General features: G+C 48.6%; 1 protein-coding gene and 1 pseudogene across 2 annotated transcripts; both read left to right on the top strand.

Moving 5' to 3' along the window:
* The first annotated feature begins 10,751 nt into the window (after positions 1-10,751).
* On the top strand, positions 10,752-12,637 carry LOC307067902 (uncharacterized protein SPEM2-like; annotated as a pseudogene). Its single transcript has 2 exons — positions 10,752-11,001; positions 11,243-12,637. The product of its transcript is annotated as an uncharacterized protein SPEM2-like (transcript).
* A 249-nt stretch (positions 12,638-12,886) lies between these two features.
* Positions 12,887-20,784, top strand: LOC307067903 (acetylcholine receptor subunit beta-like; the record flags this gene model as incomplete). The annotated part of the gene is made up of 6 exons (XM_079725531.1): positions 12,887-12,945; positions 13,698-13,714; positions 18,965-19,188; positions 19,683-19,864; positions 20,204-20,366; positions 20,671-20,784. 6 exons carry the CDS (start codon positions 12,887-12,889, stop codon positions 20,782-20,784), a joined length of 759 nt encoding a protein of 252 aa, XP_079581657.1.
* Between the last annotated feature and the right edge of the window lie 281 nt (positions 20,785-21,065).

Below are 21,065 nucleotides of genomic sequence, written 5' to 3' on the forward strand. Positions count from 1 at the left end.
CATCAGTTCGCTTCAGCTGCCTGAAATATCAACCTAAATTGGCTTAAGCTGGAAAGAAATTTGAGTTAGGCTCACCTAACTGCAAAGTCAGGCACAGCTAGCTGGATTCAGGGCTCAAGTAAAGTCATCAGGACTCAGGTTCTCCCCACGAGTCAACTCTTCCTTTTCCTGTATGGACTTCAGTTGTAGGAACTGTATGTTAGAAAATTGGCTGTAGCATATTCACCCCCTGTAGCCTGTCAGCATTTAGATTCAGCCGGAACGAGCGCCTGTCTCTTTCCCAGAAGCCTCAGCAAAAGTCTCATGATGTCTCATTGGCTCTTATGGGGTCACATGTCTGACCTGGAGCCAATCGCTGTTTGAGGCTGTGAGACTGGGATTGGCCAGTTCTGGTCACGTGGCACCCGTGGTTCTTTGGTGGATTCGATCCCACCAGAACCACGCTGACTGAGAGACGGGGAGAGGTGCCTACTCTGAGGGAATTTGTGGGCTTTTATTACCAGAAAAAGGGATGGACGCTGGCTGGTCAAACGACTAATGTGCTGTTAGGCTCTTTTTGTAGATCGGCAACGGATCACAGGGGTTAATGGATTTGAATTAGACCGGATTTGAATTAGAACCTTGGTTACTGATTCCAGCTTTTTTGTCTGTGAAGTTACATCCTCCAGGAATGCCGTTCCCCACAGGGGCAGGAGTTTGCAGAAAGTTAGTATTGTGTATTCTTTTGGTGAAAGTTGGATAATTTTTAACAGGAAGAGAAAGAGTCAAGGCAAATAGGGGTGGCCTTCTCAATGGGTGGACGTGGTGCTTCTTCCCACACTGGTGGGTTTAAGCGACTCAGCGCCCTTCTCTGGGCCTTTCTGTCCCCATGGCAGAGGCTGTACAAGACCCAGCTTGGTCAGTGTCTGTCCGCTACGTGGCAGGGTTGCATGCTGTAGACACGGGTGTATCCGTGTATCCTGGCCAAGAGTGTTGGCTACATGGTGAGGTGTGTCTGGTGCTGGCGTTGTATAGAGGTAGTTTCTAGATCTCTGTGTTTTTTTTATCCCATTTTAGCGTGGCTTGAGACATTGTCTCACTTTGACTTCGGCTGGCAGTTTCTATTTTATGTTTTTCAAGAAGACGCTTGAACTTCTTCAGGAGTATGTGTAGCCAGGTCATGCTGTTTCCTGAAGAACCAGAGAACAGAGTTACCAGAGACCTGCCTTGTATGGAGAGCTACGCTACAGAAGTAGCCACAGTGAGGTTCAGGGAGACCGCAGTTAGAAATGAACTGTTGGGACCTGATTAATTGTGGTAGGCATCTTCATATCCAGTGCTGAGGTGGGCACCTGAGCCTACATATCAGAGACATTAACTCTTGAAATTAAGTCACTTCCCCCCATAGCTCCGGGAGTTAGTAATTCTGTCCCTAATCTCTACTTCTGTGTTACTTTTATTGAGATATCCCTGGCTAATATGTTTGGTGATTAATGTTGATGGTAGGCTTTGTGATCTCCCCTCAGAGCCAGTTTTAGGGGTTAGCTTGTCTTTGTCAGCGATGTACAGGTACACTTGTTTCTCCAGTGGCTATTGGAGAGCATAATCATTATTATGATTGCATAATCATAACCATTATTAGTTTACCGAGATGTTGAAAATGGGTGAAAATAATTCCTCTGTCAAGTAGATAAAGTAGTTACATAGCATGATATTTTATTTTCTATAAATACAGTGTTGTATGTTGAAATCTGTAAAGTGATTTCCACTTTGTATAAATTGAAAATATGGAATTTTAGTGAAATAACACTAGCTAACACTTACTGAGCACTCACTGTATGCCAGGCATTCTTTTAAGCACTTTACACGCATTATTTCGCTTAATTCTTAAGTGAAAATAAATAACCATAGGAGGTAGGTATTAGTTGTCTCCTTGCCATTTTAGAGGTGAGCAAGTTGAGATACTTGAGGCTAAGTCATTTGCTCCAGGTCACACAGCTGGTGAGTGACACAGTTGGTGAGTGACAGCTGGTGAGTTCTGAATGTAAGTCCTCTGGCTCCACGTCTTTGCTTTGGATCACTGTGCTGTGTTCTGTGCCTAGTAAAGATTTTAGCTCATGTGTTGTTAGTTTTTCTTTTCATTTTGCTTCTTTTTGTAATATTTTCTAGATGTGGGCTATGAGTTTTATAGAGAAGATTTGCTAATTCTAGGACCTTTGGAATCCATGGATTTATCCATCTTCTGTTGCTGTTATTTGGCAAGCAAACACTATATGCTTGTTTATATCAGTAGGTGTCAACCTGGAAAGATTTTGCCCCCCAGGGGACATTTGCTGATGTCTGGAGACAGACATCTTTAGTTGTCGTAAGTCAGGAGACGTGCTCCTGGCACCTAGTGGTCAGAGGCCGGGATGCTGCTGAAACATTTATGAGGCACAGGACAGCCTTCCGCGACAAAGAATTGTTCAGCCCAAAATGTCAATAGCGTCAACTCTGGCCTATAGAATAAGTGACTGATGATCTTGTAATGCCATTCTGATCTCTAATGGGCAAAGTCACATTAGTAATGTAGAAATGATTACTTTTGATGTTTGTTTGATAATTGATTTCCCCAAATTAATGCATGTTTGTATAAGGGACATAAACACCAATCATAACTTAAATATTGAAGTTCCCTTAAAGTAAACGGGGAATTATAGCCCACTGAGGGAGAGCTGAGGAAGTTTAAAGGGAGGCCATGTAATGCCTGAGGATACAATACTCTAAATATTTGTTGGATTTCCTTGTGAATTACACAATTAGATTTCATTTTTTGTGTTGTATTAACTTGTCAAATGTATAAACATTTTAAATATCCTCTAATTTTTAAAACCGTGTTTTGGTATATTTTTAATTAAAAATTTCATACTGAGAAAAGTGGAGAATATTACAGTGTGCCCCGTGTATGTACCACCCATATTTAACAAATGCTAACAAATACTGAAGTCCATTTTGAGCTCTTTCTCATCCCATCCCTTAGGTGTTTCTACATTTTTTATTATACCAAACATCTCAAAAGTTGAAGGGGCCTGGAACTCTTCCGTTGTCTGTCGTCAGGCCTCACTCACTGATGCTGCCTTTTGTCTGCCTGTCAGCTTCTCCCCTCATCTTTCACTGCAGTATATAGGCGGTAGAGGGCGGAGCCAGGTTGTCTTTTCAAAGCTGGAAAGGCCAGGCCAAGAGTGGATGTGTAGGCTGGAGGGAGGTGGGAGGACAATAAGTATGGGTTTCCCCCAATGACTGAAAGCAGAGCGTTCCCATGAAACCTTTCATAAGCCGAAGTGGCATAAAGCGAAGAAGCAGTGACCATAGGACACATCTTGCTAACGGATGCACAAAATAAATTGAGCTAAAGTACAGAAGCTCAGTGACAGTTCAAAGCTATGGTGGCGGGCCTCCCTGGTGGCGCAGTGGTTGAGAGTCCGCCTGCCGATGCAGGGGATACGGGTTCGTGCCCTGGTCTGGGAGGATCCCATATGCCGCGGAGCGGCTGGGCCCGTGAGCCATGGCTGCTGAACCTGCGCATCCGGAGCCTGTGCTCCGCAACGGGAGAGGCCACAACAGTGAGAGGCCCGCGTACCACAAAAAAAAAAAAAAAAAAGCTATGGTGGCTTGATGCTGAGGTGCTGAGTGTGGTTCCCAGGAAGGAGCTGGATGGTGCCCCTTGCACCCGCTTTTGCAGCGCACAGTGTGAATTGCCTCTGTATGGGCTGCTGCACAACATGTGCCGGGCACTGTTCTCATTTTCCCCCCTTTTTTGTGAAAACAGATACCTCTTTGGATTTCTTTTGGTAGGGAAAACAGGTGCTAACGTGGGTCTTTCTTAAAAGCGAAGTGGCATAAATTGAGCTTTGGAAGGATGGAGGAGACCTGTACCTTGGGGCCGTTTGGTGAAGTAGAAAGTGGGGAGAGTGAGCGAGGTTGGGAACACGCAAGAAGAGCAGTCTCGGAACCAACAGACATGGTGGTGGGAGGTCTGCAAGCATGGTCCGCCGGAGCAATGTTGTGACTGTCAGGTCAGAGAATCTTAGGTCTTCTTTGCCCAGGATTGCTGCTCCCTGCATTATGAGTGGTATAGCTCAGGAGAGGCTGTGCTTGAATTCTCAATCTCTATTACTTGGACTGCTTAGTGGTCTATTATTAATGGCAATGCCTGCTTATCACCAGTTGTTCACAGGACTTCTACATGATAGGTTCCTTCTTTTTTTTTTTTTTTTGACCACACCATTCCGCCTGTGGGATCTTAGTTCCCGACCAGGGATCAAACCCTCCCCCCACCCCTTTCCGCCATGGAGGAAGCGCGGATTCCCAACCACTGCACTGCCCGATAGGTTCCTTCTTTATTTAAACACCTCCCATCATGCTCCATTGCTATGGAATAAAGCCCTCACTTCTTGTGGCATTGGAGGGCATTCTTAGCTCCTTTCCCTCCTTCTCTGACACACCTGGAGTGTATCATGTGCTTTTTCCTTTCTTGGTGACTTGTGCATTCTCTCTGATAAACTCCCCTGTGCTCTCCCTATCATCTCTGCACAGTGAACTTGTGTTCTTCTTTTGAGGGCAGCTCATGCCTTTCGGCAGATGAAAGGTATTTCTTGTTATTTTTCATTTGTGCTTTGCCTGTCTTGCTAGAATCTAAGTTTCTTGAAAGTAGCGATGGCATGCTTCCTCTTTGAGTTTAGTGCTGCTAACACAGGGCCTGGCCTCAGGAAATGTTTGCTGAACTGAATTAATAGCCAGTTCGAACTTGCCCTTGAGCCAGTGTTTTGTACTGGTCGGAAAAATTCTACATGGTGCGAACTTTGATTCTCTGAAGTGTCAGTTACAGTATTGTAAGACGGAAGATAGGAGTCTGGGATAGTAAACAGTTTTGCACCTTCTGATTTTCTTTTTTTTTTTTTTTGAGGTATGTGGGCCTCTCACTGTTGTGGCCTCTCCCGTTGCGCAGCACACACTCCGAACGCGCAGACACAGCAGCCATGGCTCATGGGCCCAGCCACTCTGCGGCATGTGTGATCTTCCTGAACCGGGACACTAACCTGTGTCCCCTGCATCGGCAGGCGGAATCTCAAACACCGTGCCACCAGGAAAGCCCTAGATTTCTTTTGTTAATGCAGAGCCTTAGTTTACTACCCACACCCCCAATATTGTTATCTACTTTAATTATGTGTTCTTTTTAAATTTTAATTATTTATTTATTTGGTTGCACCGGGTCTTAGTTGCAGCCGGTTGGCTCCTTAGTTGCGGCTCAAGGGCTCCCCAGTTGCAGCAGGCAGGCTCCTTTAGTTGCGGCTTGCAGGTTCCTTAAGTGTGGCGTGTGAACTCTTACTTGATACATGCATGTGAGACCTAGTTCCCTCACCAGGGATCGAACCCGGGCTCCCTGCATTGGGAGCACAGTGTCTTAACCACTGCACCAGCAGGGAAGTTCCAATTATGTGTTCCTTTATTCATGGCATGTATACATAATTCTTATCTTTTTTCCCCTGTATTTTTATAAATACAGAAAAGTGAATAACATCTTAAAATAAAATGAAGGAAAGGCCTAATGTATCTGAGTTTTTCTCAGTAGCACGAAGGGAGATGTTTGCCAGCAAGAACTGTGGCAAGGTTATCCCAGATGTCAACTGTCTCTACTACCAGGGGCTCAGAGCCCTTCTGAAGCTTCCTAATTGTCCAGGACAGCTCCATTATGACTCACCGTACAGGGCCTAGCCTCTCATGCGACACTCAACATTTAAAAATTAGTCTTCATTTCTCCTTCCCAGCAGGCAGCTTCAGTTGGAGAAAGTAATTTCATTTTCTTATGTACTCATTCATTCACTCAGTCAACAGACCATCACTCCTCTATTATATGCCAAGATCTATGCTTGCTTCTGGTAACAAGGAAAGAATAATATATGGTTCCTTCAAGCACTTAAGGAGCTCATAAACTAGTGACAGAGGAAGATGCACAAACCAATCAATAAAGAATTAACAATGCTTTGACTTTATTTGTATTATTTGAATTTTTATGACTATATTTATATACTACACCCTGTTCAAAGTGGAAATAGATATTTAAGAAAGAACTAGTGATGTAAAAAATCCACAGTAATATGTAAGTTATTTAGAGAGTTAAGACTGGAAATATTTGCACTCTCAAAGAAGCTTGTTAATGCAGATGAACCCCTAATTCTTTTGGTTGCTTTATTTACATTTATAGAGGTATAGGTATTCCCTCTTCTAACAGGGGTTAGTAACTTGGGGAGGGGGTGCTACAGATTAAGGTCCTGATTCAGTGGCAGGTCCATCTTACCTCCTCTTCAGGTCATATTCTCAAGCAGGAGCTACAGGATGAGAGGAGTAAAACAGTTCACTTCCTTTGCTTACTCCCAGCCCCATAATAGGCTTCTGCTGGGCTTCCTTGGTTGTTTTCATCATCACTTTCACCACCAGAGGTCAGGGAACCTTCCGGTTAATCAGGGGCCCTGGAAATGATGCAGAAAAGTACTGACTTAAAAAAAATAACATTTATTTAGGGCTGACTGTGAGCTCATTGCTTAAAATGTCCTACTTAATCTTCACAACCACTCTATGAAATTGTTATTGGTAAATCTCAGGTATATCCAAAATAAGTCTCTATGTAGGATTGTGATATTTTTAGGACTTTTATGTCTTTAGGTTCGTCTTGGCGCCAGACATAAGGCGGTTCAACATAATACGCTGGCCCTAAACAGCTCCAGATGCCAAGAATTGGCAAATCACTACTTTGGTTTCAATGGGTGGTCAAAAAGGATCATCAAGGTAAACTGTAGATTTTCTTTGACTCACCAGACTCCTTTCAACATTGAACTCCTAGACTTTAGAGAGAAGAATAGAACAGGGCTATGAGGAGGAGATGTGAGAGCCTTCCACATGGAAGTATGTGAGCATTGGCCTGCCACCTAGAATTAGTGATAATCTCAATGACTTGGATGGTGGTGTCCATAATTTTCTCCAGTATTTGTATGGTATATAATAAAAAATAGTTGTCCATATCTAGTCATTCATTTGCAAGTCTCACTTGATTTTGAAGCTATTGCATACCTAAACTTTTACCTGGGATTGCTGGAGTTTCGTTTTTATTTCTAACAACAGGATATTTTGAAGTCTAGCGTTTAATTCATAATCCTAACAGCTTCAGGATCTTTCTAACCTTGAAGAAAGGGAAAATGAAGATATTGTGACACCACTTCAGAAGCAAAGCCTGAAGATCTTCTGTGCTTTCGAGGTGGTGTTGCCCTCCCATGAGTGCAGGAGTCCCGGAGTTGTCATGGCTGAGGAACCTTTGCATAAGTTGGAGGAAGGTCTGTTTTCCAGTATGTTTGTGTGTGGGGAGGTGAGGGAGTGGGATTTCTCTTTTTTCCTTTCTTTCTGAAACTCACCTTTTCAGATACATCATCAACTTGTCTAAGCCACTAAAGCCCTGGGCAGATTTTTTCTGCCTGACAATATAGGTTTTTATCTTAGGCAATACCTGACAGCACCTTAAACTTTAGAATTTTAGAACTGACTGCCTGCCAAGAAGCTTAGGAGGATGGAAAATTAGTTAGTTTTTTTTTTTGTTGTTAATTGTTATGTGCTAAAATATTCCTTTAAATACAGATGTCTTCTGGCCTTCAGTTATCCCAACAAAATCATTGTCTAAAGATTGAAATAAACTCTTGTGTATATATTCAGTCCTTTGCCTCCTATAGAAGGGCCTGAGCAGAAAAAGTAAATGTAGATCCCTAGAAAGGGGATTCTGATTGGTAGTGAGTTTCTTCCTAGAATCCATGGCACTTGGGCTTAGGGTTTTAACTCAGAGGCAGGGCTGTTAGTGAATGGAGTGGAGGAGGCTCCACCATCCACCTGAGTGGGTGATGGTTGAGGAGCGGCCAGATCATCTGCACTATCACCAAATCTATCTCAGTGTATGAATCAAGCCCTTTACGCACAGGAGAGCAGGGTCTGTAGCAGTGCAGCCTCAGCTTGTCCATTTGAAATCTGTGAGTAGTATGAGATTTGTGCCATGTTCTTGGTTTGCATTTCCGATCGAGTATTTTAGGAACTTCCAGAATAGATCTGAGCAGTAAAAATGTGCCATGCCAGGGTATACCTACAACAGAGACATTCACCCGTACCCCAGTGTTGTGCCTGCCCTTAATCACTAAGATAATGATCTAAGAATCACAGATGCATTTTTAGTTTTAAACACATAACCTAGAAATCAGTTATTCAGACAGACACTTAAAATTCATCTGTTTTGGTTGGATTTAGGGTCATTATCATTCCTTATGGAAAGGAAGGTAACCCAGAAGCTTGCTATTCAGAAGGCTATGACAGATGCATTCCAGAAACTGCTGATTGTGGTTTTAGGTAAGACCTTTTTGATTGTCCTTGAAGTACTTCAATTTCAGTGAGCAAATAAAGTTACTTGAAAAGTTAATTGGATGAAAATAATGGTTATCTAAAACATTACGTATTCTTTCCTTCACCAGATGCTTTCAAAGCAGCAGTCTTAAATTTGTTCTTTGTGGCATTTGTGAGAAAAATGACAGCAGATACTATTGTCCCCAGTGTTTAGATGTAGAGTGACTTGCCTCAGTTCATACAGAAAGTGTTTGATCCAGTTCTTCCCCAATTGCTTGCTTATCATACAGAATACTGTAGTGATTATAAGCCTTGGACACCTGTGTTTGAGTCCTAACTTAGTCTCTTAGATTTTTTTTTTTGCTGTTGTTGTTGCAATTTTAAGTTTTTGTAGCCAGAAACATTTGAAGGTATTTAATATCTCTAAGGTGCAATTTCTTTATCTGCAAATAACATTATTAATACAGGTTATCACCTAATGGAGGATATTGTAAGAGTAAATGAGATGATGAATGTAAAAAGCTTACATACAGAGTGAAATAAGCCAGAAAGAGAAAGACAAATACCGTATGCTATCACATATATATGGAATTTAAAAAAAAAAGCTTATGAAGAACCCACGTGTAAAACAGGAATAAAGACACAGACCTACTTGAGAATGGACTTGAGGATATGGAGAGGTGGAAGGGTAAGCTGTGACAAAGTGAGAGAGAGGCATGGACATATATATACAACCAAACGTAAGGTAGATAGGTAGTGGGAAGCAGCCGACCTGTTCTTTACTCACATCCGTCGCCCGCAGTTTCACACTCTGCTATTCTGTGGGCCCGCCCTTGGTTCAAAGCCATGGTAGGAGAACCTGGGTGCAGTACAGGGCCTTGAGGCCGCCTTCTCTGGGGGTCTGGAGCTCAGGAACAGTTTAATCGTCCTACGCCCAGCTGAAGCAGGACTGGCAGTTTGTGGCCATGGTGGCGGAATGCCTCTTCCTGTGGACCCTCGTTATCTTTCTGGACGCCACGTACCACTTGCCCCCTCCGGACCCCTTTCCTTGAGGACGAGAGGGCCGAGACCGAGGTCCTCGGCCACTTGAATTGAGAGTTTGATAGTACTCTCAAGTCCTATCCCTTTCTGCATCTTAACTCCTTCACTAGGAGTCCAATCCTCTCCTCATTTCGTTTCTAGGGAGGAAGCCCAAGTGGGACTGGGCAGCTGGGGGCCTTGGGCCCACGTGAAATGAACTATCCGCTTATTTACTCTTTGGCTTCTTGAAGAAGCCCCATTGGATATTCACATCTAGGTTGGCAATGAATGGAACAAAGAACAAGAACTAGATTGTAAGCCTTCTGAGGGCAGGAACTATGGCTGTCCACTGTAATATCCCCAGCACCGAGCACAGATCCTAACCTATACAGCCGTTACCTCTGATTGAATGAATAGGGAAATTTTTTTTTCTATAAGGAAATACACTAAGTAATAGGGCTTATGACTGCATGTTGGGACTAGTGGTCATTTTTTCTTTGTTTTGACCTTTCTGTAGGTTATTGTATTTCGTAATATGTATTATCTTTAGGATAAGAAAAGGTTATTTGTAAACGGATGCATTTATAATGAGGGTAAAAAAGCACACTGTAAAAACCTCAAGTTCCAGCTTTGGTGCTCAGACTTTGGACAAGCTACTAAACTATTCTGTGCCTCAGTTTCTCCATCTGTAAAATGAAACAAATAATAGTATCTGCTGCCTAGTCTGAGGATCATATGAGAAGATGAGAACAAAAGCATTATACAGTATACATCAGAGGTTACAAACTGGTGTGTTTTGTGTGGCCCATGTTGTTGGCCAGCAGAGTTTAAAATTTGAATTGGTTTGCTACTTTTAAAATGTGGCTATTTCACAGAGCAATTTGGATTTCTGGCTTCTCTTGAAACTTTTTAAGAACTGCAGGCTAGTTCTAAGAAGCCCAACAGGCTACGTAAGCGGTCCTAATGTCTTGAACAATGAAATGGAGGAAATCCTATATGCATGATCCAGTCACTATGAAGACTGTCTCTCATCTGTAGCAACCCTGCTTGCAAATCAAGTTAAGCAAGGCCCCATGGAGACAGAAGGACAGACAGAACTCTGGGGACAAGGCTCCATGTAGTGGGAGCCGAGGGCAGAGACTGCCACATAAAGGGCCAGCTAAGTGGATGAAAGATTGGACCCCTCTGCATTTTGACTCCCTGCAACATGCCTCATTATGACCATGCTCCCTCACCTGTTGGTGGGTGTCCCCAGGTCCTGGCATGAGTGCAGTGTGGGTCAGAGCCGGTGGGCCGGGGGCGTTCCGTGGTCAAGGTGGCCCTAGGACCCCCCACTCACCATGGAAAACTGGCTCTGTTATGACAACCTGGGGTGCTGCCATCAATACCAAGAAAGTACCCAGAATGCGGAGGACTTCCTACTCCTGCTGCTGGGCCTTGTCATTCTTGTCAGCATTGGGATCAGCTTGGCAACTATGGTCAATGATGGTTGGGGATCACCAGTAGGGGTGAAGAGGGCTGAGGGTGGGAACCAGCTGCAGCCTGCACCACCGTCTGCAGCAATGTTCTTGGCTTGGAATGGGGGTGAAGGTAGAGAGCCTGGCCTTCATTTTCACCCACCCCACCCCACCCCACGCCAGATATGGCATGGGCTCCAGAAAGCCTTAGAAAAGTCCATGTATTGGATTAATCAGAAAAGTAAGTACAGAAGACAGGTAGGGGGCAACCCGACCCTGCCATTCCCTGGGCCCTAGAAACCCAGGTCCCCAGGTTCCCAACCCTGAACTCTTCTGACAGTTGCCCTGTGCTCATGGACTCTCACCTGCCCCAGATGAAATCTCGCAGGCTTGTGAAAGTTCCCCCAAACATCCTCCAGCCAAGGCCCAAGACATCCACATGCACTGCACCCTGGACCCTGTGGAAGTGAGAATGGCCCGGCCCACTTGCTACTCTTCGTCCTCCTACCATCATCTCCGCAACTGTAGCTGCAGCTGCAGCCGCCGCCCATGTAGCCACCAGCGGAGGCCGAAGATCCACAGACAGTTCCCCTACAGCCGCTCAGGCTTCTGTAGGCTGCATCGCAGCCACGGGATGTCACAGCTGCGGCTGATACCCTCCTTTGATTGGGAGGACCTGGACTCTTACCTGGAGGAGGAGGACGACCTTTCCTTCCCACAACCCAAGTTCCCTTGGGGGTGCTGGGGAGGGCTCTACCAGCAGATGGGCCTGCCCTCCAACATGGGCCTCTGGGGTCACCAAGGTGGGATCCTGGCCAGCCTACCACCACCCTGTCTACGTGTCGCCCGAGCTGCACCGCATGCCCAAGCGTGTGGAGACCAAGTCCGAGCTAAGGCTGCAGTCCTTCGGGGCCCCCTGCTCACCATCCCGCATCTGGGGCAACATGGACATTGACGAGTGGACCTCTTCTCCACCACTTCCCCGACGGCTGCCCCCTAACCGCTCGTGGGTCCCTGTGGTGCACAGCACTTACCCCTCAAGGGGCCATCTCCCGTATGACTCCTGGGATCAGCGGCAGCGTGGTCTGGATGCCTCTGAGCCTCCATCCGCTCTGGTGCCTCGGAGCTGCCGGCCCAAAGCCTGGCAGCCCAAATCCCCCCCAGCCCAAGGACGGAGCCTCCACAGCTGTACTCACAGCCAGACCAACCACAGCCTGCGCCCCTCCACGGGACACTTGCACTACTCCCGGGATCCCCACGAGGTGTGGCGCCGATAGCTGAATGGGCAGAGATGCTGCCTGTGCGGCACCCTCTGGCCGCCTCCGCCTCCCTCACGGTGCTGGCCGAGGCCTCTACCAGTGGGCCTCAGATCCCAGCTCAGCGCTGCTCCTCCGCCCCTTCCAGACTCTGCCAGACGTCCAGGCTACTGAGCACCCTCCACCCCAGCCCACCTTCATGCCACTCCACGGGAACCCGGGGGGAAATGCCAACTACCAGGTGTATGACAGCCTGGAGCTGAAGCAGCAAGTGCAGGAAGCCAAGCGCGGGCCAACTCGCTGCTACCTTCCACCTCGGCCTCGAGGCCCTCCCTGCATTGAAGCCAGACTGGGAAAATGAACTGGCCAGCAGCAAATGGGGGCAGGGTCGGGGGGCGGCTGGCCATGGAGAGAGGGATAAAGAGCACCAGAGTCCAGGAAACATTGGTGGTCTGTGGCTTGGAAGCACCACTCCTGCCAGCCTTGTTCCCTGCCCTTGGCTTCCTGCAATAAGAAGCCAGTGTCCCCTTCTGGGCCTGAGGGTCCCCTTGGTTTAGTGGCCACAGTCCTGCCAGCAGGCCCCTCCTGGTCCGATACCATGCACTAAGTAGACCTGCAGCTGCAGACTCCAAACCACTGGTCTCTGGGCACCTCCTCTTTGTCTCAGTTGTCCCTGTTGACAAAGAGGTTCATACAAGAAGCTGCTTCCAAACTGGGAGGTTCCACATCTGGGCCGGTCCAGCTCCACGCCCAGTGAAGGGCATGAAGAAGGCTGAGGATCTGGACTCCAACCAGTCCTTCCGCAGGGCTCTGAGGCCAAGGTCTTAATAGTCTCAGGAGGGGCCAAGAGTTGGAATGTGTCATTTGAACAAGTGAGTCAGCGGGCGGTGAGCGAATGTTTCACCGCTCGAGGGGAGGAATGCCAGCCTCCGGGCCCTGTTTGACCAGGCTCAGCTTACCTGACCCTGGTAACCAGGGAATGCCACGCTGGTCCCTGCTTTTCATCCCCCTGCCTCACTGTGACACCACCCCTTGCCCCATTATGACTCACTCTGGCTCCCAGTATATATATGGAGGCCAAGGGACTCAGGCAGTCCTGGGACCCCCGGCCATGGATGAGCGAACCCATTAACTACCCCAGCCGTGCTCTGGCACCACCCCCAGGAAATGGCAGGACTTAAGAGACTCAATTCTTCTGATCTTGGTCAGCTTCATCTTGCTCAACGTGGGGATCAAAGTGGTGACTCGGGTGAGGGCAGGATCTTGGCAGTGGGGTTGGGGGAGACCTGGGATCTTGAAGGGGCTGACATGGGAGGGCTGCTGCGGTGTGGCCAGACAAGGGTTGGATTTCAGGGCTCACCCTGATCCCGAATTCCCCCCTCCCTTGCTTCCCTCAGCTCCGGATGCATCTGAAGAGATTCTTGCGGGCAGGTTTCAACCGTATTTTCCCCAAAGGTAAGTGGGCGCCAGTGTGGGCTCAGGGGATGTGGGCCTGTCCCCTTTCTTCAATCCCTGTCTTGATTCTCAGCCCCACAGGAACCCAGGCCCTGTCCCATCTCGCCTTTCCCCACAGACAAGGAAGCCAGCTGTGTAGGCAGCCATCGCATGTGCATGCGCTGCTCCGTGGATCCCAAGAATATGTGCTCAAGAGTTTCTCCCCACTTCCAGCATCGCCCAAGCTTCGTGCACAGGCACCCAAACCAACTTGACCCCTGGATACCAGAAACAGATGATGAGATGGCTTCTAAGAGCTGCTGGATGTCGCCTCAGTGTGGACGGGCTTGGGCTTCCACGGAGGCTCTACAGGGACTGTGAAAGGAGGGGGTAGTGGGAGCTGGGGAGGCCCCTCCGTTCACAGCCTTAAAGTCCCAAGCCACCTTTAACTCCAGGTGAGAGACATCTTCCAAGCTCCGCAGGAGAAGCAAGGTGGACGTGGTTCCACTCTGCCTGCCCCAAGAGAGCAAGACTAAGACCCCAGACTATGACTCAGCCCAGGCCCCAGCCCGGGCCCAGACCTGCCCCCCAGTTCAGCTCCCTGCACATTCTCCTGCCAAGGCCCAGACCTTCTCCTACAAGCACCCCTCTGTGCACGCCCCACCTCAGGCCCAGACTTGCTCCACATTCCACCTCCCTGAGCACACTACCCCCCAGGCCCAGACCCCCTCACCAGCCCTCAACCCTGAGCACAGCCCTGCCCAGGTCCATGGCCCGGAGCATACCTCAGCCCATACCCCAGCCCAGGCCCAAGCCCGGGCCCCCTCACATGCCTCAGCCCAATTCCTGGGCCACACTTCTCTCTGCACCCTGACCCATGCTCATCTGACCTATACCCATGCCAACACTCTGGTCCCTCCCCCAACTTCTGCCCCTGCTACTACTCCTGCCCTAGCCCCTACACCAGCCCCTGTCCCGATCTCTGCCACAACCTCTGTCCCAGCACTGGTCATGGCCCTGACGATCACTCCAGTCCCTTCCACCACCCGTACCCCCATCCTAGATTCTATTCTCTCTACCTTGTCTACCTTCGACCAAGGCCTCTCCTCTGGCTATGTGGTCTACTATGCCCGCAGCATGAAGCAGAACTTATTCCATGTGTGTCCCCCTCAGAACTCTGGGTACTCCAGAAATGACTTGGGTACCCTCTCCAGGCCCCAAGAGGGGCATGGTCTGGTGAGCTCTGGTACAGCTGAGCAAACACTGAAGCAATGTAGTGGGGACAGTGCCAAGCCCTCCACAGGGTCCATACTGGGTTACGTGGAGTTGGGGAATATGGAATGGAAGATCCCAAATGATGCCAAAGACAAATTTGTACAGTCCAAGACCTTCGCTCACCGTAGCTCCCATCCTTGCCAGTCTGAGAAGAGAAACACGGATCCCCAGACTCCAGTCTACCCCAAATTCCAGGTGTACTCCAAGGATGCTGCACCTTCTCAACCTTGCTTCCATTCTCCGACCAGTGCCCAGAGCTCACCATGCACCATGCCTCCACCATGCACTCTTTCTCTGCCTCTTGTTTTCCCAGATCCTTTGTCCTTCATCAACACAGCAACCACCAGAAGCCCTCCACCTTAATACAAACCCTCACCTTTCCCCCAACCTCCAAGTCTCCTCAGTCTGTCCTCTCTCCCCAGGGCCCCATCCCTCCCCAGTTATCCACCACTTCCCAAACCCCAAACCAGCCCCAACCCCCAGAACTTCATGAGAGTCTAGGTCTCAACCAATGCTCTGTCCTCCAAAGGACCCCAGGCCTTACCGGAGACACAGGCCTCCCCAAGAACCCAGGCCTTGCTCAAGATCCAGGCCTCCACGAACTTCGAGGCCTTACCGCAGACCCTTACCTCTGCAAGAATCCAAGCCTTTCCCAAGACTCTGACCTTCAGAAGAATCCAGTCATTACCCAAGATTCTTGGCCACAGAAGAGTCCATGCCATGCCCAAGACTCTGCAGTCAACAAGAGCTCAGTCCTTTGCCAGGAGTCTGATCTCCATAAGAGCCCAGGTCTTGTGCAAACCACTCGCCTCCATAAGGGCTCAAGCCTTACCCGAGACTCCGGAGACTACAAGAATCCAGGCCTGACCCAAGATTCTGGAGTCTGCAGGAGCCAAGGCCTTACTCAAGATTCTGACCTCCATACGAATCCTGGACTTACCCAAGATGCTGGAATTTACAGGAGCTCAGAACATACCCATGACCCTAACTTCCACAAAGACTCAGGAATTAATCGAGATCCTGGCCCCCATAAGAGTCCAGCCCTTACTCAAGACTCTGGCTTATCCAAGAGACGAGGCCTCCATAACAACTCAGGCCTCCACAAGAACCCTCTAGGAACTGACTCTGTCCAAGTTTGGGGCCCACGTCAGACCCAAAATTCATTTATATCTGAGACAGTTCCTCGAAAGGAGGATGCAGGGCAGCACATACCATGGACTTCTGTCCCAGCCAGTCACAACTCCTGCTCTGCCAAGGCTCAGGGGCCCTACAATGACCTGCTAACCTCCTCGCAGCGAACAGGCAGCCAAGCCTGGGTGTACCACCCGATACCGTTCCCCCAGCCTGCCAGAACTATGGCCAGATGTCTACACCTCCCAAAACCAGCAGGCACCCGGCTAGGGCATGTGGTCTTTGATTCCCGCCAGAGACAGCAGACAGGGACAAGTGCGAAGCTCTCTCTAGGGCGTGTGGTCTTTGACGCCCGCCAGAGACAGCAGACAGGGACAACTGCGAAGCTCTCTCTAGGGCGTGTGGTCTTTGACGCCCGCCAGAGACAGCAGACGGGGACAAGTGAGAAGCTCTCTCTAGGGCGTGTGGTCTTTGACGCCCGCCAGAGACAGCAGACAGGGACAAGTGTGAAGCTCTCTCTAGGGCGTGTGGTCTTTGACGCCCGCCAGAGACAGCAGACAGGGACAAGTGCGATGCTCTGTCTCCCAGGCGCCTTCATAGGGCGACATCCAACTGCCGGAGTCCAGCTCCAGCGAGTCAAGGGATACCCGAGGGATAGATAGCGTCGGCGAAGGAAATAAATCTATTACACTTCTTAAAGTATCAGCATTGCATGTTTCTCTCTCTTCTTTATTGTTTACAATCACAGGTTTATATATTGTAGTTGATTACATTACCAGGTATGTGACCAAACAATCTTAGCACAATCAAACCTCAAAATGTTCTCTAAAGATTTTTTTTTTTAAATATGCCCTAGTTTCTAGATGTCCTATTAAAATATTTCCCAAGTTCCCATTAATCACAGGTTATTTCTTAGTAACCAAGCCAAGCAGTTATATGATTATTTTAATTGTAAAAGTTGAAGCTACTTGTTCCTATTTCTCTTCTTGCATGGGCAACCTTTTACAATGGTTCCACGAAAATATTTACAATGTACCCTGCATGCCCTTTCTCGTTGTTTCCTTCAACTGAGACAGTGCTTTCTCCCTATCCTAGCAACTAATTCTGCTCTAGGCATTTGCTTTTCTATAATTAATCTTCCTTTATAATAGAACCATAAATTTCCTATGTCATCAGGAACTCCAGCCCATGGCCATAACTCCATACTAGAGGGTGTTTTTCATAAAAATATCCCTTTAGTTCCAGGCTCTTAATTCTTTACCCATTTCCCCGGGTCTTTAGTGGGTACTTCCCATTCTGTGGTAGTTTCAGGAGGGGGAGTCCTAGAGGAATTTTTCTTTCACGTGGAGCAACATCCCCCCAAAATTGCCCCTATATTTAAATTTATTATCATAAAACATAACAACAGAGCTGTAGTCCACCTTCCTGGCACGGCGCTGCCTTGCAGTTTCGCCTTCCGTTGCTTCATGACTTTGTCATGGTGCAATGGCTCCAGGATGGCTTCCAACATCCAACAACTCACCGGAGACCATCAAGGAGTGGGGATATCAGTGTGTGGTGAGAAACATAGAAAAAGAGGGGACAGGTAAGCATGAGGAATAAAGAGACAAGAGAAGTGTTCTGTGGACTTTGGAGGACATCCAACCCAGCCCCATCCCACAGGGCCTGATGAGGACCGAAACTATCCCTGCTTTCCCTCCATCGCTCTCTAGCTAAATCCGTTATCCCCAAGGCCCTAGAGCTGCACTGTCAATTACAGTAGCCACTAGCCAAAGGCCTATTAGAATGTAAATTACTTAAAATTAAGGAAAATTAATTCTATTAAAAATTAAGTTAAAAAGCTAAAACTTCTCTTCCTCAGGGAACAGAATTTCCGTGACATCCAATTCTGTTCCCTGGCAGTCCAGTGGTTGGGACGTGGCGCTTTCACTGATGTGGCGGTGGTTCAATCCCTGGTCAGGGAATTCAGACCCCGCAAGCTTCATGGCTTGGCCAGAAAAAAAAAAAAGAAATTCTCTTCCTCAGTGCCATGATCTTCTAAGTGCTCAGTAGCCACATGGAGCTAGTGGCTACCGCATTGGACGGCACAGATTTAGAACATTTCCATCATCATGAAAAATGCTATTGGAGAGCAGTGCTTTAGAGCTTAGAGCAATTTTCCTTTCCCTGTCACCCACCCCCAGCATCTTAAAGCTCCCCCAGAGCGCAGAGAACTTAGTTCTTTTTAGGGTGGCTCAGAAGCCACCCTCTGGGGAGGAGGTAAGATGTAGGGATGGGCACCCAATGCCTGATTTCCCCAGCCTGTGAGAAAGAGCCCAGGCTTCAGTTTTCCTCATCTGGTCTCTTGGGTCACGACCAGATGTATGCAAACTTGCCTCCCCCATTCTGGGCTGTGTTTGGGGCTCTTGGTTGATCTGATTTACATTTTAACGGGATCAATGTGGCTGCTCTGTTGAGAACAGTCAGCAGGGGGGGCAAAGGATGAAGCAAAGAGGAGGCCTTTGTAATAACTCAGATCTGAGGTAATGGTGGCTTGTACCAGGATGGTAGTGGTAGATGGGATAAGTCATCAGTTTCAGGATATATGTTGAAGGTAGAGCCAATAGGGTTTGGTATGGATTGGATATGGGATGAGAGAGAGGAGAGCTGAGAATGACTCCAAGGGATTTGGCCTGAGCCACAGGAAAGATCGAGTTGTCATTTATGACCTGAGGAAGACTGTGTGGGGAGTCGGTGGTGAGGGAATTAAGTTTTGGACATGTTAAGTTCGAGATGTCTATTGGACACCCAAATGGAGAGGTTAAGTAGGCAGGTGGATACAAGTGTGGAATTTAGGGGAATCAGTCCAGGTTGGAGGTATAAATGTAGGAGTTATTTGCATGCAGTTGGCCCTTCCAAAAGCCTGTCCTTGAGTGGGCTGGAAACACGGTCACTGATTATGCCAGGGAGATTGCTTTCTGGCAAAGCCTAATCCTTCCGCCTTCCCCTCTGTCCCCCAAGTAGAGCAGATAGGGCTCTCGATCTTTGCCCTGCTGACCCTTACTGTGTTCCTGCTGCTGCTGGCAGACAAAGTGCCTGAGACCTCCCTGTCTGTCCCCGTCATTATCAAATACCTCATGTTTACCATGGTCCTCGTCACCTTCTCAGTCATCCTTAACATCGTAGTCCTCAACCTGCACCATCGCTCACCCCACACCCACCAAATGCCCCTTTGGGTCCGTCAGGTAAGAAGATCTCCTCTCCAACCTGTGTTAACTCTCAATCCCAGTATTTGGCTTTTTGTCCAGGTATCGCTCCTCACTCCCACCAACTTTCAACCTTCCCTTTCACAGACCTGAGGGAGAACTACAACTCCTGGTAGAGTGTCAAAGTGCCAAGGTCTTTGGGTGTTGAAATGTTGCCCAATTAATTTTATCTTCCCATCATTAACATTGCGTAGATCCCAGACTCTCTTCATCAATACTGCCCATCGTGGGTCCCAAGGAAGCATTCTCAGGGTTAGGTACTATCAGGGTGGAAGCCCTCAGAACTTTTCTTTCCAGTCAGGATGCCTCCTAACCCCCTTAAGGACTCTTGGACTGTGTAGTTGCATTTCATCTGTGGGATGCATACACGCATGCGCAGGAATGGGCACGTGCCGTGGGGGTGGTTGGCGGCTTCCCTTCTGGTCTGAAAGCATAAGAGCCCCCTCCAACACGCCTCTTCTTCTACTCTGCAGATCTTTATCCACAAACTCCCTCCGTATCTGGGTCTGAAGAGACCCAAACCTGAGAGAGACCAGATACCGGAGCCACCTCCTATACCTCTCAGGGATTCTCCAGGAAGTGGCTGGGGTCGGGGAACAGATGAATATTTCATCCGCAAGCCACCACATGATTTTCTCTTCCCCAAACCCAACAGGTAGTATCTACTCCCCATGGCCCACGTAGAAGGGAGAGGGCGAACTACAGTTCCCAGAAGACTGTGCGGAGGCAGGCGTCCTAAGCTCTCAGAGGATGTCGTGGTTGAGCATCATGGGAGTTGTAGTCCCCCTTCTGTTGCCCACTGTGCGGGGAGGTGGGAACTAAAGCGTAAGGGAATAGGAGGAATTGCGGAAGGCTAGAGAGGTCGCCGCTGTTGAAGAGAACCTGAAGGGCTCTCTCACGTTTGGAAACCTGGATGGGCGTTGGAGGAGGGAGTTGGGGCGGGGCCTAGAGCACCCACGCAGGCCATCTTTGTGCCCCGGTCGTGGCCAAACAGACTTGCCTCTTCCACGTTCCAGCCTGAACTGTCTGCCCCGGACCTGCGGCCATTTATCGATGGTCCAAGCCGGGCTGTGTGCCTGCCTCCCGACCTACGGGAGGTCGTTTCTTCAATCAGCTACACCGCTCAACAGCTGCGGGAACAGGAGGACCACGAAGCTGTGACTCCAAAGAGGGTGGGCTAAGGCAAGGCCTGGGTGGCCTTGGCTCCACCGGCAAACTTAGGCTCCACCCCCAGAACTCGATTTTTTTTCTGATTGGAAGTTTGCCTCACATGGTCCCGCCCCCTGGCTTCCCACTTGTTCTTTACTCACATCCGTCGCCCGCAGTTTCGCTCTCTGCTATTCTGCGGTCCCGCCCTTGTCTCAAAGCTGTGGTATTAGGACCTGGGTGCGGTACAGGGCCTTGAGGCCGCCTTCCCTGGTTGTCTGGAGCCCAGGAACAGTTTAATCTTCCTACCCCCAGTTGAAGGAGGACTGGCAGTTTGTGGCCATGGTGGTGGACCGCCTCTTCCTGTGGAACCTCGTCATCTTTCTGGACGCCACGTACCACTTGCCCCCTCCCGACCCCTTTCCTTGAGGACGAGAGGGCCGAGACCGAGGCCCTCGGCCACTTGAATTGAGAGTTTGATAGTACTCTCAAGTCCTATCCCTTTCTGCATCTTAACTCCTTCACTAGGAGTCCAATCCTCTCCTCGTTTCGTTTCTAGGGAGGAAGCCCAAGTGGGACTGGGCAGCTGGGGGCCTTGGGCCCACCTGACATGCACTATCCGCTTATTTACTCTTTGGCTTCTTGAAGAAGCCCCGTTAGATATTCACATCTAGGTTGGGAATGAATGGAACAAAGAACAAGAACTAGAT

Source organism: Hyperoodon ampullatus, assembly GCF_949752795.1.
Source record: "Hyperoodon ampullatus genome assembly, chromosome: 19".
Taxonomy (NCBI): Eukaryota; Metazoa; Chordata; class Mammalia; order Artiodactyla; family Ziphiidae; genus Hyperoodon; species Hyperoodon ampullatus.